General features: G+C 39.9%; 1 protein-coding gene across 8 annotated transcripts in view; it reads left to right on the top strand.

Moving 5' to 3' along the window:
* Positions 1-19,604, top strand: part of acbd6 (acyl-CoA binding domain containing 6) — a 162,814-nt gene that overhangs the window by 7,039 nt on the left and 136,171 nt on the right. For all 8 annotated transcript variants that reach the window (XR_007263069.1, XR_007263068.1, XM_020512278.2 and 5 more), the window contains one exon: positions 201-297. Coding sequence is in view for 6 of the 8 variants with exons in the window: in XM_020512278.2 (XP_020367867.1) it covers positions 201-297 (97 nt within the window). In the remaining 2 variants the exon portion in view is untranslated. The remainder of the gene's footprint in view (positions 1-200; positions 298-19,604) is intronic.

Here is a 19,604-nt window from a genome sequence, read left to right as displayed (position 1 = left end):
AGGAGTGAGTAGGGGGTTGCCACCTGTAAATTTGCATCCTATCTTAAGCTACTGCACACCTTGGAAGGGATGAGAGGTAAAAAATTTAGAGGAGGAACAGAAGTATGCCAAGTAGTACATTTGATGAAGCAAGCCAAATTTGAACAGTTTTATGTTCCTTTAAATGTCTTCAACTTAAATAGTTTCTTATTTACTCACAGGGAAGCATGGAAGGCGGTGGGTGATATGACTGCACAACAGGCTATGCAAGAATATATTGCAGCTGTAAATAAATTGGACCCAGAGTGGAACCCTCAGGTAATGTTACCGGAAAACATCTACTTTCCCAAGTTGCTTGATTGGAAATGTCCATATTTTGCATAATTTAATGCTTTTCTTCTTTCTAGATCTTTTCTTCAATACTTTCTCACTTCCTCCAATCCTGTGCAACCTTTTGTCACCCTTTACATGGATCTGTCACCTTTTTTACTTGAGCTTCTTCCTTTGTCAAACAGACATGTGAATTTTTCAACCGATGTCAAACATTCATCAAGTTGTCATTTATACTAAAAGTTAGTATTAAAAACAAAAATATGCACTGTATAATGATGTTTGGGCACATAATATGTTTAAAAGAACTTGTTAAAAGCTCTGCTAGAAAATTGGATAAAGCGGTTTCGTACCAGTGTATTACACATTAGCATCGAGTGTAGAATCCAGGTCAATGTCTCCCCCTGTAACCACCCTTATAAGGCATTCAACCCTTAAATTCAACAGAAATACGAGAGTTCTCAAGGCTACAGGCATCAGTGCAGCTTCCAGGGACCTGATGCAGATTTCCAGGATGTGGTGTTGATGGTCTTGCATATTGATGGAATGAAACCTTTTTATTGGTGAATTCAGCTATATTATGATATGGCCTTCCTGACTCTTACACATATTTCACACCCTACAGCTAGGGGAAGTCAACTAAGCTGGCGAAAGCTGCTGCCAAGGCTTGAGCAGTGACCTAGTCATGGCAAGATACAACGAAGTGGTGTAATCTGTCACAAATTGCATTGCTTACAGCCTTGGTGTATTTCTGGCTCAAAGCTTGACAGATCCCAACCAGTCTCCAATGGCTCTTTGGAAGGAGCCAGTTGCATAAAAATTTAGTGCAGTTGTCCCCTTTACAGCCACTGGAATGATTGGTCACCCACTCCTTCATGTTGTAGGTGCTGCTCCAGCAGCTTGCATAGTTCTATGACAATGTCCCAGGATGGCAACACTGCACTTCACTCAGCGGGAGCAGGTGCCGTAGAGGACAGAAGACTTCAGACCTTCTGTGTCTCCTCCATGTCCTGAAAGGACCTTTTAACAGTGACCTCTTTATGTTGAAGCTGTTCGATATCATCTGGTCCTGGGCTTGCTGGGACATGTGCTGGTCCTAGGCTTGCTGGGACATCTGATTCTCCTTTTATATTTCTGTCCTTTAAAGCTGTGCAGCAACAGTGATGATAACCCTTGTTGTGGTATGACCTGTCAGTCATGCCTGCAGCAAATCTGTGTGGGGAATATAGCAGAACAAGTCCTCAGTAGTGTGACCGGTCAGCATTCTCATCACTCATAATTGACAGTGTTCAGCATCGTCCTCAATACGATAGGACATGGAGCACTCTGACAGGGAGTGCCTTAGAATGTCTTTACATGAAACTTTGACATAGGACTTTACTCCAATGAATGCAGCACCAGTTATCTCATAAAGAGACAGTAACGGATTATAAACTGGATTCCCTGTAAATTTTCCAGCTGTTTCAAGGTCCATGCGTGGCAGCAACTTTCAAAACCCAATCAGCAGCCTCGCAAGTTTAGAGGGATCCTTGATTATACGTGCTGCAGGAGTACTGAGACCTTGTCTTCCCAGCCCTACATCATCCAAGAAAGGCATACTTTAATATAGGAAGGACTTCATGATGCTCACAAGTGTAGCCCGTGTGCTGAGACAGAAATAAAAACACTGCACTCACCCCAGGTGTGTTTTGCAGCCATTTACCATTCACAGCGTGCATTTAGGAGTTGAATGTGCAAGGCAATGCAAGTAACGCTGAGCACATTAAGTCTTGGGTGCAATCTGGTAATTGAGAGCTTCCCCACAACTTCTATGTCTCCTTCTTCTTGGCATTCCCTAGCCAGCTCACCAGCACGGATCCTTCACATGTTTCTCAACGCCACCTGGAACTACTGCTGCAATTCTCATCATTACCGCTGCAATTCTCATCATTACCTTCTGAGCCCAGCTCTGCAGTTTGGTCATGCCCACTGTTGTGCTGCACAATTTCCCCTGTAGAGGCCACTGGTGGTAGCCAACAATGACTCTCTCTCCCATGCCATTCCATATCCTGCCATGCCATGTACTATATTACTCACTCAAATGTCAAATTTCCCCACAGCGATTTTCTTCCCCTCTGCTTCACAGGTGAGATAACTCAACAGAAGCCAATATCCTGTTTCCAAGTTACCCATTATTTACACATGGAGAGTCCTTGACACTGAGCCAGCTCTCAGTGAACAGGATGTCTGACACTCCTGTTTATATTTATCAGCCAGGGCTCTCCAAATGGGGCTGTTAATCTGGTCCAATCGGGTACTCATATTCTAATGAGATCCAGCTAGCTGACCTCAATATAATCACTACAGCAGATTACTGCCTCCAGTCCCCAGCACCGAGTTTCCAACTTTCAGCTGACCTCAGGACTGATCATGGCCCACTCCGATGACTGACTTACACAGACAGCCCCAGGTGATGACTGACCAAACCCCCTGGCTGATCTGTGTGCTGCTTGTTGACAAACGTACCACGATATGCCTAAATGTTTGCACTGAACCGGCTAAACTGACCGTGGCCCGCTCCTGACTGCGCACCCCAAGTGGGCAATGACCCATGCCTGAGCCCTTGGACTGAGCTGGGACAATGCCCTTGACTAATTGTATCGGAAAGCCTTGACGTTTGGAAGCTCCTTTGACTTGACTGAGAACTACTCCCCTTAGAATTTGCCACATAACTGTTTGGTTGAAGCATACACAGTGTGTTTTCCACAAAGGTTGCTGTCACATGCTGTAAGTGTGAGATTGACATTGCACTTCAATTGTAAGGTAGTGAGATTCTCTCTTGTAGGCAATTGCTAGGCAGTATGTGATACAAACGGTATTTGCCATTTATCAGTTTGAGCCTAATAAATATTGCTGTCTTTGGAAATGAATTGCTTCACTTTCTGGGGAGTCATAAATGATACTGAACATTGCACACTCGTCATTGAATATTCTTCTTCTTGGCCTTGTGATGGAGCAACTTCTGCAATGATATTCTAAGACTGAGATGAATGTCCTCCAACAACCACAACCATCTTTATTAGTGCTTGGTGTGACTCCAACCAGTGGAGAATGTTACCCCGATTCACATCAAACTCAGTTTTTCTCGGGTTTCTTGATGACCTGGATACTGGTTATTATGGGCAGTTGTTCTCATCCCACCTCTGGACCTCAGATCTCACTGTTTGGACCAGGGCTGTAATGAGATCAGAAGCTATGTAGTCCTGATGGAACCCAAATTAAACATCAGTGAGCAGTGATTTTGCCTAAGTGCTGCTTCATAGCACTGTTAATGACCCCTTCAATTCGGTTTGATGATTGAGAGTAGACTGGTGGGCATATCTAGTGACTTCACCTGTTTCTTGACATCGCATAGAGTGAATCGAATTGGATAAAGACTAGCATCTGTGATGCTGAGACCTCAGGAAGAGGTCAGGATTGTGCATCCATTCGTCACTTACAGTTAAAGATGATAATAAATGCTTGAGTATTGATGTGCTGGGCATTGTGGGCCATTGAGTATGGGCATACTTGTGAAGACTTGCCCTCCTGTTAATCATTTAATTATCCACCAGCATTCATGACTGGATGTAGTAGGACTACTCTTCATTTGCCTGGATGATTGCAGCTTCAACAACATTTAAGCAGCCTATTTAAATCACCACTTATTTCCTTCACCACTGGCGTTGTGTGGCAACAGTATTTATCATCTATAGGTAGACTGCACCAACTTGCCAATAATTTTTGACAGTATCTCTGGAACGTGTAATCTCTAATATGTAGAAGAGATGAGTGGAATGTAGACAAATGCAAGCAGTGATGGTATTTCTAGACTATTCAGTTGATTGAATGGAACAAGATGAGTCTAGTAATCAATTGGTGCTCAATAACATTGGTTTCAAATTGTGCTATTTCTTTCTGCTGTGCAAGTGTAATGATTTATCTATTTCAGTTATCTGGCTGACCATAAATGACATTGAAGCCTGTTGACTGATGGATAATTCACTCTTAAGAATTAATTTATAAACTGTTATTAAGTTTTAAAATGTGTATTTCTTTTTAATTTGAGCTACTCTTTTACATTAAGCCATGAAAAACAAAAATGCCTTGTGCTTTGAAAATGAGGAAAGAAATGCTTGAATTTTGTGTTGTTTTAAAAACTGAACTTTGGTATCTCAAATGAGAATGCAAATCATCATCCTGATGTAATTGGACTTGTTGTGTCTTCTGCTTGTAACTATGGATGCTATTAAATATTTAGTAGAGAAATATAGACTATATTAAATATTCACTGGCAGTAACTAAATTTAGGTTGATGTTTACTATAATAAATAGGAGGAGTAGGCCAGTTGACCCTTTTGAGTCTGTTCCACCATTTAATATGATTATTGTTTATCATACATCTCCGTTCTCGCTTTCTAACAATATGCTTTGATCCCTTTAACCGCAAGAACCATATCTAACTCCTCTTTGAAAACATTCATAGAAAAACAGGAAATAGGTTATGAGAAGAATCTAGTGTTTTATTTTGCACATTCAGTCTTCTGTAAGAGCTTGATTAGAAACTTTTTCATTTGTGTGAATCTAGTACTTCTCCAGATTGTATATGTAACTAATTGCGTAGTGCTGTTCTTGACATAAGGTGGCACTGTTGGATCATATTCATGGAATATGGAGGTTGCTTTCCAGCTATTGCATTTTATTTTTTAAACCCCTTTTCTCAGTTGGTTATGTCTGGTACACAAAACTAAAGATAAGCGTTGGAATTAATTTAACTTGTTACTTAAATTATTTAACATATTAAAATACAGTGGTTCAGATACAAATTGGTGACATAATTAACTTGCAGATACCAAAGCAGTAGAAAAGATTGTTGTTAAATAACAATTTAAATCTTCTGCCGATTGTGATTTGTTAGAAACATTTGTGAACAAAAACATTTTACTAAATAACTTTAGGGTCTTGACTTACAGCTTCTTCAGTATCTTTTCAATTCTGCATGTTTCCGAATGATTGGAATGTTAGCCTGAATCAGTTTTACTGATAAATTCTTGTTGAGGGCTTAAAGAAATTCATGGCCATGAGCAATAAATGCAGCAGGTTGGGAGGGAACTTGGGTATAACAGTGGATGCTCACTGTGGTGTCTGGGTATGAAACTAATGTAAACAAATGGGTTGACATCAGTATTTTCCCTCACTTGCTCATGCTCTCACTCTGTTTTCCTCTCTTTCTGGCACTTTTAATTTTCTATTCTTTGTTAATTGAGTTTATGGCAATCTAAATTCACTTACCACTAGGAGCTGATTCCCTAGTGCTAACTTGGCAATATTACTCAGGCCACAAGTGACTGATGTTACAGATGATAAAAAGGATTCATTATGAGGCCTTGATATTGGCAGCTGGTGTCCAAAACCTGGCACGTACTCTTCCCAATTATTGACATTTCTTATCTTGATAAGCTCAAAATTCATAGATCTAAAAATGGCCCAAGGGAGAACAGTCATAGTAAATATTTAACTCCTCCATTGGCTAAGTTTGCCACTTGCCCCATTAGCAGTAGTGATAAGTGAAGCCCATATGTTGGACTGATGCAAGACACCATGCATTTATCCAAAATCATTGCAGTCAGTGTTAAGTTTCCGTTTGACCAGGCTGCTGATATGCACACCTTTATGGAATGCTAATTCATAGATTTCAGTACATATCCATAGAATCCCTACAGTGCGGAAACAGGCCATTCGGCCCAACAAGCCCACAACCACTCACCAAAGAACATCCCACCCCCAGACTCACACCCCCAGACTCATTCCCCCCATTTCCCGTGGCTAACCCACACATCCTTCAACGCTGTGGGCAATTTAGCATGGCCAATCCACCTAAGCTGCTCGTCTTTGGACTGTGGGAGGAAAACGGAGCATCCAGAGGAAACCCACGCAGACATGGGGAGAGCGTGCAAACTCCACACAGACAGTCGCTCGAGGCTGGAATCGAACCCAGGTTCCAGGCATTGTGAGGCAGCAGTGCTAACCACTGAGCCACTGTTGACAAGCTCTTAATTTCAGAATTTTGGTTTCCACAGTCAGGATGTGGCCATCTTATTTTTCTGTTGCTGTTTAGTACCTAGCCTCACTCCTGAGTTCTAAGATTGAACTTTTTTAAAACTCCTGTATTTTGCCATATTCTTGTTTAACTGGATATTTAGATAGGGACATGGAAACTGTACATGCAGGATGCCCGTTCGTGCTTTGTGATGATCCACATGTCACTTACACTGACTAGAATTGTAATTTGTGATTTTTGATTTCTTGTCTGATCCCGAATGTCCTTGACAAGGTAAACATGGAAAGGAAGTTTTCTCTTGTAGGTTAGTCTAGGAGGGGTCACTTTTAAAATTAGATGTCTGCCTTTCAGGACACGGGTAAGGTGAAACTTTTCCACCCAGGGACTTGTACGACTTTGGAATTCTGTCTCTAAAGGTGGTGGAAGCAGTGGCATTGAATATTTTTAAGCCAAAGGTGAGTAGATTCTTTTAAAGGAATCAGTGGTTATCTAGAATAGATGGAAATATGGAACTTAACACAAACGTACCAACTATGATCTTAATGAATGACAGAGCAGGCTTGAGGGGTTGAATGGCCTACTTCTATTTTGTATATTCATCTGCCAAAATTAGCAGTGAATGTAGAACCTTTGCAAAGCCGTTTATCGCGAGAGAGACATTTCATCCCATTAGCTGGATTGGATTCAAACCCGGATTTTTCAGGAAATGCTCTATTTGCCACTGATTTTATATTGGAGCTTTCTTTTCTTTAAAATCAGTTTTCACCCAGGAAAAAAATGTCAGTATTTCAGCCTTTGAGCAAAGCTGAAAAACTAGAAATCACTTGTGAAGGGCAAAGTGGAATACTGCAGAAAGAGAGCATGATTGAGAGATTTCAGAATGGCTGCAGAGGAGCTACAGAAGATGTGTGAGTAAGGCACAAGACAATGTATGGCACACTATACAGATTTCAGCAGATTCCCTGGTAGGAGTAGTTACAAGCAGCAGCAGATAGGGAGGTGATGGCCTAATTGTACTATTGCTAGACTATTAATCCAGTGACCCGGGTAATGTTCTGGGGACCCAGGTTTGATATCCCGCCATGGCACTTGGTGGAATTTGAATTCAAAAAAAATCCGGAGTGAAGATTGATAACCTTGAAACCATTGTCAGTGGCAGGAAAACCCAACTGGTTCACTAACGACCTCTTAGTGAAGGAATCTGCAATCCTTACCTAGTCTGGCCTACGTGCAATTCCAGGCCCACAGCAATGACTCCTAACTGCCCTCTGGGCAATTAGGCATGGGCAATAAATGCACCTGCATCCCATGAATGAATAAAAAAAATTGTGCAGTATTAACACCACCAGCAGTAGCTTGACTTTTCTATGTTCGAATGGAAGCTCTTTTCTGCAATGTTTGCCAATAGATAATTAGCTTATTTCGCAAGGAACAGGCAAAGTCATGTTGAATTCATGGGTTTTGTAGCTGCTAAAATTTACACAATAATCAAGTATGATATGATCCCTGTTACTAAACTCTTGTTCTGGGATTGGGTATACATCCAGAGTGGTGGATTTTGCAATTCATTGAAAGGAATGTATTTTTACTATGTTTTAACATGTCACAAACGAGATGAGGGAATCAAGATGTTGAAATCAAGAGCCCCTTGACTCATGAAAGTGCACCTGTACTAAGCAGTATTGAAAGCAGCAGGATTTTTCTGATTTCTAGGGAATCACTTTAATCCTATGGTCTGATATATTGACTTGAAAGTTGTTGGCCTGCAATTTACCTGGAAATTTATCCTTTTCATTCTTTGACAAAGGGGTTGTTCTGGGCTTATTAAACCACTTCCATTTGATAATTGTGGATTTGTGAAACTTATAATGAAGCAGCGCAGGGTGGGAATAACATGTTATGTTTACACAGGATTGATACTTACCAACACCATAACTGTGCTCGTAATTGCAGCTATAAAGCTTTTTTTTAGAAAAGCAGAAGGTTTCAGTTGTTAAATGTTCTTTCTAAGAAAAGAACTTTGGTTTCAGGCAGTCTATTGAATTCTGTCAGGCCAGATTTATTTTTGACCAGGTAGGCCTGATCCTCTAATGATGGTTGATATCATTGATTGCTTGTTGTTAACAGGTGTATGAATCCAGACAAAGGGCTAGTTCGAGTAATTGATTACAAGATACAGTTATTTCATTCTCAGGTTTCCTGTAGGTATTAAATTCCAGCTTGCGTAATGAGGATGAGATTTTCTAGTTGCTGTTTCAGGGACATTGTGGATATCATTTTAATAGCGTCACAAACCCCATAGAGTCTTTCTTATAGCTATCTGTCTGCAGAGTGCTTTATAATAATGACCACAGGATGATGTATACAATTTATATTTAATCAAATATAAATCAGTTTGTCAAACAAACAGGTTATTCATCTCCAGTGTCATCTGCAAGAACAGATAAAAGTGCAAGGCTGTGTTGGTCCTGAGCAAATTCATTGTAGTGTAGATGGTTTACAATGTGTTGCCTCCTTGTCTAGGAACCACTGTTAAATGTGCCACATATGCTGCCTTTCTTGGGCATTAAAGTAGTCCTGCATCTGCTGATCAGTAAATGATTTTGGGTCACTTCTTATGTTAGCAGCTGATTGAAAAGTTAATCAAGTTGAGGGCCTTAGATTTTCTTACATTTTTGCGGCGAGAAGTTGTTAAGCCACATTAAAAAAAATAGGGATGGTGCATTGCCCCATTTGGGTGACTCTAGGTGCAAAATTCGTACGAACTGCTGTTCGTGCTACACATACGCACTTTTGGCATGGCTCTTAGCACAAACCATATTTGTGAATTGATTAAAATCTTTCTTAGCTGAGAGGCTCCTGAAAATTTTCGAATAATTGAGAGACTCCAAACTTGTGGTTATCAAAATGAAGAATTGTGGAGACGGCAGAAGATTCATGGGTTTTTTTTGAAGGGTGTAATGATAATTTGCTTCTCAAGGAAATTGGTGCTAGTTAGATTGTGAAAGAAGATCTTGGGCAAAGCTTGGTCAAAAACAATGGTCGATAATTTGAATTGCAGAAAATGAAGGTTCCACTCTACGTAATGATCTGTGTGAGGAATTCCAAAAAAACAAATATTTATTTGACGCTTTAAAACTTTTATCTGAAGGACAGTTAGTTGAAGTAAATGTATTCCTCTTTTGAGGTACCCATAACAAACTACTTGTCTCCCTTGAAAGGGGCATTGTCGCCTCATTGTAACAAAAACTTTAAAGGAAATTTAATATCTTTCCTAGTGCTTATGATGCACTCAAGGCACCTCGTGATACCTATGTATAACACAAGGCTTCAAGCTTACCTGTGAAGAGACTATGCATTAATTCAATGAGAAAAGGTCTCTAACCACTTAAGGAAATTAACTACCATATGAAGTAAATCAACAGACCTCCTAGTCCCTTCACCTTCAGTTATTGATCCTTTTTATAATAGTAAGAGAAAGTTTACGTTGGCTTTGAGACAAAAGCACAACTGTATGCAGACACACATCTGAATTCTTTGTAAACATCTTATCTGTAGGCACATCAATAGTAGAGGAACCTTGGACATTGCACAGGTTGAATCTTTGCCTCACCTTCTCAATAGTCTCGTGCTTCCTCATGAGTATATACTTATGGATAGTTGTCCTGTGGCACCTTCCTGAATTTAAAAAGATCCAAAATTTGTCTTCTGATTTTAAAATAATTCAGGAAAAGAAATATTGTTACAGCCTGTCGAAAGACGAGCTTTCTGTTCTTGCTTTTAGACAACCGTGAGGAATATTTGTCACATTGCCAAATTGGATGGTAGGGATTGGTCGGTGGGTTATGAGTACAAATGGAATTTTAATCACTTACAGTCTGACACTGTTGAAGTTCTGCAAAAGATATCAACTCCAAACTCAATCTTTGCAGAAATGGTTGGGTAAAATAGTTAATGTTGCGATGCATGAAATTTCTTATGTCTCTTTAATACAGTACTTGTTTTTTTTAAGAACTCCTGTATTCTGTATTGTTAACCAAGAAATAATGACCCCTGCCTTCTGGTTAACAAGTTCTGATCTATTAAAGCTAATGGAGTTTGACTATTTCAGTAATTTGGATGCTCTGTGATTTTATTATTGGCTAATGATCAGAGAAGAGTCGCCCATGAATATAGAGTGGAAGGAAATTGTGAAGCAGCTCTTCTGATTACCCTAAGACTATAAGAAATGTGAACAGGAGCAGGCCATTCGGCCCTGTGAATCTGCTCCACCATTCAATAGCATTGTGACTGATCTGAAATTCCTCACATCCACTTTCCTGCCCTTTCCCCATAACCCTTGATTCCTCCACTGATTAAGAATCTATCTATCTTAGCTGTAAATATGTACGAGGACACTGCCCCCACGCCTCTCTGTGGCAAAGAGTTCCAAAGGCACTCAACCCTCAATGAAGAAATTCCTCCTCATCTCAGTCTTGCATTGGCACGCTTTTATTCACAGACTATGCCCTCTGGCCCTAGACTCTCCCATGGGGGAGTCATCCTCTCAGCATTTACCCTGTCAAGCCCCTTAAGAATCCTATATGTTTCAATGAGATCACCTCTCATTCTTCTAAACTCCAGTGATAGAATCCCAAACTGTTTAATCCTTGTTCATAAAACAATTCCTCCAAACCACAGATTATCCCAGTGAATCTCCTCTGAACTTCTTTCCTTCAATAAGGGGACCAAAATTGCTCTCAGCCACTCAAATGGGGTCTCAGCAGCACAAGTATCCCCATATCTCTTTGTGTTGTGGCTTTCTGCAGTTTCCCTCCACGTTTTGTTCTCCTTTCCAAAATGAGCGACTTTGTATTTTCCCATATTGTACTCCATTTGCCAACTGATTGCCCACTTACTTACCTATTAATATCACTGTGTAAAATGTTTGTATTGCTCATACAACCAGCCTTTCCACCTATTTTTGTGTTGAATGCAAATTTGTCTACATTCTGCAGTACATTTGCTTTCTTTAAGTCATTAATATATATTGTAAACAGCTACGGTCCCAGCACTGATCCCTGTGGAACCCCACTGGTCACAGGCTACCAACCTGAAAAAGAGCCCTTTATCCCACTCGCTGTTTCCGGACAATTGGCCAATTCTCTATCCATGCTGATATGCTACCTGCTACACTGAGAGCTCTTATGAGGTAAACTTATGTGAGGTACAGTGCCTTGTCGAACACTGTCTTGAAATTCAAATATAACACGTCTACTTGTTCCTCTCTGTCGACTCTCTGGTAGAGGGTTCCTTGCAAAGCTATAATAAATTAATCAGACATGATTTCCCTTTCATGACGCCCCCTTGACTCATGACTTTAGGCTGGTTCTATTCAATGGTTGTTGCTGGTTGGCTCACGATTAGCAGCAAACACAGGTAAGTTAAGATACGTTGTCTGATTGGAGAAGCAGTGAGCAGTTCATAAAGTCACTTCTGCCAATGAGGGATTTGCTGGGGAAGCCTTTTGCTGAGACCCAATAGCAGAGAGTCGGAGTTGTGGAGTTGAGAGCTCTCGGTTCTGGGAGCTGATGTGCCGAGAACGACCTTTGGCTGGTATGGCAGGCCTTCAGCCAAGGCTGGAAGGGTTTTTTTTTGCTGACTTCATGAGTACTATTTGTTGGTTCTGAGTTGAGGGTGTCAACTGGTAGTGGTGTGAAGAGAAGGAGAAGGATTTGGGAGAAGTTGGTGGAAAGTCAAGAAGGCGGCTTCAAAGTGTTTATTGGGGCAGGGAGAACATGGCTAGAAAGGGGCTTTTGGGAAATGGAGGTTGTAAGAGGTATGTGGAGTTGAAGAAGGATGCAAGGTAGAGTTGAGTGGCAAAGGAGGCTGGAAGAGGAGTGTGGGCTAGAAAGCGGTTTTGGGGAGAAGGAGGCTGCAAGTTGTGCAGAGGAGACAGAGGAGAGAAGCAGGCTGAAGAGTGTGGAGGGGAAGGCGGAGGCTGCAAATGGTTTTGAGGGGAAGAAGAACACAGCAGGAGGTGTGAGTAGGAGGAAATCAGGAGTCTGCACAAAGTGTAAAGTGGAGAGGAGGAATCTGCAAGAGAAGTGAAGGAGGTTGCAAGGGAGGTGTGGGCCTGGAGGGATGTTGAAAGTGGGTTACTGAGAGGGAGAAAAACAGCAGTTTTAAACCTGTTAACAAAGAAATAGTTAATTGGATCTAAGAAAAAACTAGGTCACTGAGTTAACAGATTCTTTTGAAATTAATGTATAACTTTTAATTTTAAGGCTTCTAAGTATGTTCAGAAGCTATTGCACTTGGAAAAATTACAGTGAGTACTGCTGTAATGAACAGTTTTAATTGTTAGATTTAAATCTGTGATTGAGATCCACGATGCAGTAAATAGGTCATAACTGCCTGGTTAAAATGTCCCAACTTTATGCATGTGCTTCGGAAGAGTGTTAGTTGTGACCATAAGACCATTGCCGTTTGGCCCCTTGAGCCTGCTCTGCCATTCAATAAGATCATGGCCGAGCTGACATTCCTCATCCACTTTCATGCATTTTCCCATAACCCTTGATTCCTCTACTAATCAAGAATCTATCTATCTCAGCTTTAACTGTATACAAAGACTTTGCCCCTTACACCTGTATGTGGCAGGGAGTTCCAAAGACACTCAAACTTTGTGAGATAAGCAATTTTTCCTCCTCAGTCTTAAGTTAGCACCCCTTTACTCTGAGGCTATGCCGTCTGGTCCTAGGTTGTCACCTATGAGGGGAAACGTCCTTTTCAGCATTTACCCTGTCAAGCCCCTTAAGAATCCTGTAAGTTTCAGTTAGATCACCTCTCATTCTTTTGAACTCTGTTGAGTAGATTCCCAACCTGTTTAGCCTTTGCTAATAAGACAGACTCTCTAAACCAGGGATCATCCTCGTGAATCTTCTTTACCAGTTTCTGAATGGTGTGTTTACAGTGACTTTTTGTGTAGAAGAATGTGTCAGTTATTTTGGGGAAAAAATTAACTTCTGGTGACTTACGCTTGTTATCTTTAAATAATTTAAATACTGTTGTGTCTGTGTGTGGTGTAGCTTTATGTTCAATGGTAACTTGATAATTATTGTCAATATTGATGAACTATTCTGATTCTGCTTCTGTGTCTAAATACCCCATACGTCAAGTTGTTGTTACTGTGATGCTGATACAACCGTTGTCTTTCATTGACATTATTCCTGTGAAACTGACAGCACATTCTGCATACACATTGGTAAACGTATGACTGATTTTACATTTAACCAAGACCCTTGCTCTTCAAGTTCCTATGGAGTGAAATCGCTGAGCAGTCAACGACATCTCTAGTTACATTTGTGCTGAACAGTCCCTGAAAAATTTGCACCTCTTTAACAAAACATAATTGGACTTTAATGGTATAATTCATAACTATTACTGAAGAACCTCTGGCCATGCAAAACTAATTTTATATTTGCATGACACCATTTTTTTTAACATTTTGATAATTCAATTTTTAAAAAAAGTTGTCATATTTCAGTTTCTAACAGTTTCAGTTTTTTCTCTCCCTAACAGCACTATTTGTGTCAGTAGACCTCAAAGGACTACGGCTGTTCAAGAAGATAGCTCACCACCATCTCCTCCAGGGCAGTTAGAAATGTACAGTCATTCCTGACGTAACCAGTGTTGCCCATGTCCCAAAAACATACCATGATTTACGATTTTTTTAAGATAAGACAACCCCATTTCTCTGGGTCCAGAAGCTAACTCCCTCCCTTTTCATCCACAACTTTTACATGTATTTGAAATATTTCACAGTTGGAGTTAGTCATCCAGCCCAGTAACTGTACAATTATGTGCTTTTATTACATGAGTTCTTTGGTGTTTATAGTAGTGGGATAAATGAATGAATAGGCAAGTAATTGATGGATAAATCAGAGACAAAGGGCAAAATAAATATAACTTCTCAATAGCCACGGTAGAGACAGTGATACATTTATGAAGGGATTCGTCTCTCTGTATTCCATTAGACTCGGTATTTTTGTGATTTCATGCTCTATCAGGATTACTACAATTGGGTTTTGCTGCATTTATGAACTGTCCCCAGATGCATTTCAGGGCTTGAAGGCAGGACCACCTGCATATGGGGTGGATCTGCCATGTCCTAATCCTGTCTTGTGTTTTTTCCCTCGAGGGAGGGGAAAAATGCTATCTGCAATTATTGTTCACACAATTAACAGCCTGCTGATTTTCTGTGTTCTGGGTAATTGTGGTTGTCAAATACAATAAGCTTCTTCCTATGTTTCCCATCCGCAAGAAAGAGAGATGCCGAAACGTAGAGGCACTGCAGCTACCAGCCTGTCTCCATATCACCCATTGGATTCGCAGCAGCCATTTCTACACTGCTCAATACCAGATGCTAAAATCATCTCAAGAAAACAAAGTGCTTGATTTATTTAAGTTTACTGCAATTCACACCCTTGTTGTGCTATCTCGGTCAGATTAGGTACTACAATATAGACCTAGTTAAAACTGTGAACTGTTGAGTGCTTGGAAGTTGACAGTTAGCAAAATTGAAGAGCAAGAACCTAGCGCTTCTGTTTACACAGAGTTATTAAAAAATTTGGGATTCTGTATGTTTTTCTGTTATTTTCTGCTATGTAGGGCTTTATTGGATTTGTTACCCGAAAGTTTCATTCTTTCTGTAAGAGCCTTTAACCTGGAAGGAGCAGAAAATAAATATCTTTTGTTGACTGCTTTCTCATAACGTTTCTGTTTGATATATGTAATAAAGTTTGTTAAAGTTAGGTAGTACTGTTTATAGTAGACTGTCTCAGCCAAATTTCCAGGAGATGTAATGGCATATTTTAAACGTTACTGGACTATAGTGATCAAATTGCCCAGGCTAACGTTCTAGGTACACACAGCTCAGGGAGTTTAAAATTAATTAATTTTTGTGTGGTTGACTCTTAACTGCTGTCTTAAATGACCTAGCAAGCTAGTAAGTTCAAGGATAATTGGGGATGGCAAACAAATGCTGTCATTACCTGCAAAATCTATATTCCATGAAAGGATACATTTTTAAAAAATTGTCTCTATAGCTACAAGAAAATACTATGCACTTTAGGTCAGGGAATTGTTTTTGTTGCTTCAGTCTCAATCTTTGCTAATACATCAGTGTCTCTTTGAAGGTGTATTGGAGTTTTGATTGATTATAGCATAGAAGGAGACCATTTGGCCCATTGTGACTGTGCAGGCTTTCTGAAGGAATAATTTATCAAGTGCAACTCCCCTGCTTTTTCCTATAGCTCTGCCAATATTTCTTTTACAGATTATGATCCATTTCCCTTCTGAAAAGCTCAATTGAACCTGCCTCAGGCAGTGCATTCCAGATACTAACCAGTCACTGCATTTTTTTTCCCTTTTGTTGCCACTGCTTCATTTGTTAGTTAACTTAAATCGGTGCCTCTACCTCAGTTCCTTCCTATCTACTCTGTCCACACCCTTCATGATTTTGAATATCTCGATCAGATCTCCTCTCACCTTTACCTTCTGTAAGGAGAACAGTTCCAACATTCTCTGTACCCTATGTAATGCTGTCGTATTCCTCCTAATGTGTGGTATCCAGAACCAAATGCAGTACTCCACCTGAGGCTGAACTAGTATTTAATAAATGATCGGGAGAATTGCCTACCACAAATGGATAGGTCCCAAACCTGCCCGTGGAACAATGCATATTGAGTCATTTTGTATTTGAACTTCTCAACACTCGGATATTGATGCAGACATGGCAGATCCTACTTGATACAAATAAACATGGTAGTTAGGTTTAAATTGTAGCACTTACTGTTTTAGTGTTTAACAACTACTGGCTAGTCTGTGGCATGTGATATGCCAGCCATTCCAATTTATTGGGCTAAATAACATGTGACTAACTTCACAACCAAAGGATTGATTTTTCTTTGTAAACTGCTAACTGGCATTTCAAGCTATTAGGAACAAAGCTGTCACTTACTGTCAAGTTGAATGATGCATTTCCTTGAAAATTTCTTCTTTGTCTAAACATTTTCAGCCATTCCTTCTGCGTTGTTTTCCCCATGATTGCTTGTAGATAATTACTGAGATGAATACTTTTTGCAGAAAAGAGCTGTATTGTTTGCAGAGGCAAGATAGGTGAGGAAATCTTTCATGACAGAGTTGTTGACATGTATTGGAGGTAAGGCGCCATTTGTCAGTAGGTTATCCAGCACTGTCTATAGCTGTCCACAATAATTCAATTGCTGCCCATTTTTTAGGTGGTAAAGTTAACTTTATAGCCTACTGCTTTCAGCAAGAAGAATAACATCACTTTGGATGACAAGCGTCAGCTTGTTAAGAGATCGTAGGGCTAAACACCCATCTGATTAAATGCTATATCAAGGCTAACAGCAATGAGCAAAGAATAACTTCAGATTAAGATGATCCCGGGCTGTTTGAAAGCCTTAGAGAGTATCACTGATATTCAAGTAGGCTTGTCATGAACTTGGAGAGGGTATATTTTACCTGAATGGTGGGACTTACTATATCTGTGCCTCTAAACTAGGCCTGGTACGTGACACTCAAAAGTAAGAATTCAGGTACAGCAAGTGATTGCAAAGGCAAATGGAATGTTGTCATTTAATGCATGGGAATTGAAATACAACAACAGGGAGTATTTACTATCATTGTACAGGGCATTGGCAAGGCCACATCTGGAGTATTGTGTACAGTTTTGATCATCTTATTTAGGAAAGGATATAATTGTGTTAGAGACAGGTGATTCCTGGGATAAGGAGATTGTTTTATCAAAGATGAACAGATTGGGCCTGTATCTATTGGAATTTATATGAATGAGCAGTGATCTTATTGAAACATACAAAGTCATGAGGGGACTTGACAAGCTGGATATTGAAAAGATAGTTTGCACTAGAAAATGGGGAATATGGTTAAAATAGGGCTTTTTCCCTTTAAAATGGAAATAAGAGCAATATTTTTTTTCTGAGATTTATTAGTGTCTGGAAATTTCTTTCCCAGAGAGCAGTGGAAGCAGGGTCATGAAATACTTTTAAGGCTGAGTTAGATGGATTCTTGACTGACAAAGGAGTTAAAGAATTTAGGGGGTAGATACAAAAGTGTGGGTTACCATTGAAATAGCCATGATCTTATCAAATAGTGAATTAATTACTTATTCCTGTTCCTTATGGTTTGTATTTGTGGGGACGCTGGTATTGTATTCCTTGTTCATGGGGGGCAGGATGATTTGGTACAGGTATTCAGAGTTGTGGAAGATCTTTACAAAGTGAATATTTGAGATGCTGATTGTGCAGGTTGTGGGGGTCAGTGAATGAAGGATACAGATCTGAGGATATTAGGGGAACCAGCGGTGAAAAACAGAAATTGCAAAGTTGACTGTTCTCATCTGGTGTGCGCAGCCTGGAGGGATGTTCGAGGTAAATAAGGGAATTTGATAAATATTTGAAGGAGGAATAAGTTTTCAGAACTTTGAGGATAGGTAATAAAATGGAACTAAATCAGTAGCACTTTCAAAGAGTTGGCACAGATGTGATCGACCAAGTGCCACCCTCCTATCTTGTACCTTTTATATGATCTTCACTGAGATTATTGTGATAATGACTGTTGTAATATGTGTTGGTATGATTTGGAAACTTTGCTTCTAAAGCAGTGCTGATTGGTTTTTTTTAAACTCTGTGAAGGAGCTTGCTTTTTCCCTTCTGGGTTAGGAACCTTTTTTAAAAATTTAGTATTGGGTCAAAGCAGCCTTTCCAAGAAGTCAGGATTGCACCTGGTGCCATAAGCTAGTGAGCATACAAACAGGAGCTCTGATCGATTTAACATGCGGGTCAATTACTGTTGCAGGAGTGATAGCACCAGGCTTTGGGGGCAGGTGGGACTTGTATAAGTTGGATGGGTTACATCTTAACAGGCTTGGGTCTGATATCCTTGCAGGGAGATTTGCTACTGCTGTTGGGGTTGATTTAAACTTGTTTGTCAGAGGGGTGAAAACCTGAAGGAATGAAGTCGAGCTGGTAACAGGAAAGTAGAAAAGATGTGAAGGAGACAAGAAGACACCACAAACGAAGTTAAGCATTGAATATTACTTGAATGCGGAATGATGTCAAAAAGGCAAAGTCTCTATCTGAATGAATGCAGCATTTGCAACAAGATAGATGATCTAAAGACACAAATAGAGGTAGATGGTTACGATGTAATTGCCAATTCGGAAACATGGTTGTATGGTAATCAGGACTGGGAACTGAATATTCAAGGATAATTGACATTTAGGAACCAAAGACAAGAAGGAAAAGGACATGGAGTTGTGCTGATAATACAGGATGGGATCAGTAGATTCGTAAGAGAGGATCTCGGATCGGAAGAAAAATATTTGGAATCTGTTTGAGTGGAACTAAGAAATAAGTGCAGCAGGGCATTCAGAGTTATCTGCCACCAAACAGTAATGATAGTAGGGGACATGTTGTTAATCAGTAGATGACAGAAGTTTGTAATCATGGGTGACTTCAATTTGCATATGAATTGGCTAAACCACTTCAGCACTAAAGCTATGGAGAATAAATTTCTGAAATGTCTTCGGGATGGTTTCCTAGCACAGCATGTTGAAGAGCCAACTGGAGGACAGGCTATTCTGGATCTAATATTATGCAATTATATAATGAAAAATGGGTAATTAATAATCATGTTGCAAAGGAACTCTTGGGGAGGAGTGACCACAACATGATAGAATTTTCCATTATGTTTGAAAGTAACGTAGTTTAGTCTGAAGCAAGCGTATTTAATTTGAATATGAGGAATTATGAAAGCAGGAGATGCCAGTTGGCTGAGCTAGGTTGGGAAAATAAATTAAAAGGCATGACTTTACATCAGCGGCGGATAGTTTTTAAAGAACTATTACATGGTCTACAACACCTATATATTCCTATAAGGTACAAAAGCTCAAACAAGGTCAGTCGAGCGTGGCTGACACAAGAGGTTAAGGATTGTATAAAGTTAAAAGTAAATACTTTGTGAAATACCCAGAAATAGTAATTAATAAACCCGAGATATGGGAAATATTTAGAATGTGAGAAACTGATAAGGAAAGGAAGAATAGAACACAAATGAATCTAGCAAAAAACATAAAAATGAACAGTAAAAGCTTCTGTAGGTACTTAAGTGAAACTGTTTGGCTGAGATGAAT

Source organism: Rhincodon typus, chromosome 10 (assembly GCF_021869965.1).
Source record: "Rhincodon typus isolate 14 chromosome 10, sRhiTyp1.1, whole genome shotgun sequence".
NCBI lineage: Eukaryota > Metazoa > Chordata > Chondrichthyes > Orectolobiformes > Rhincodontidae > Rhincodon > Rhincodon typus.
The sequence above is the reverse complement of the archived record's forward strand: the minus strand, read 5'-3'. Positions and strand labels throughout refer to the sequence as shown.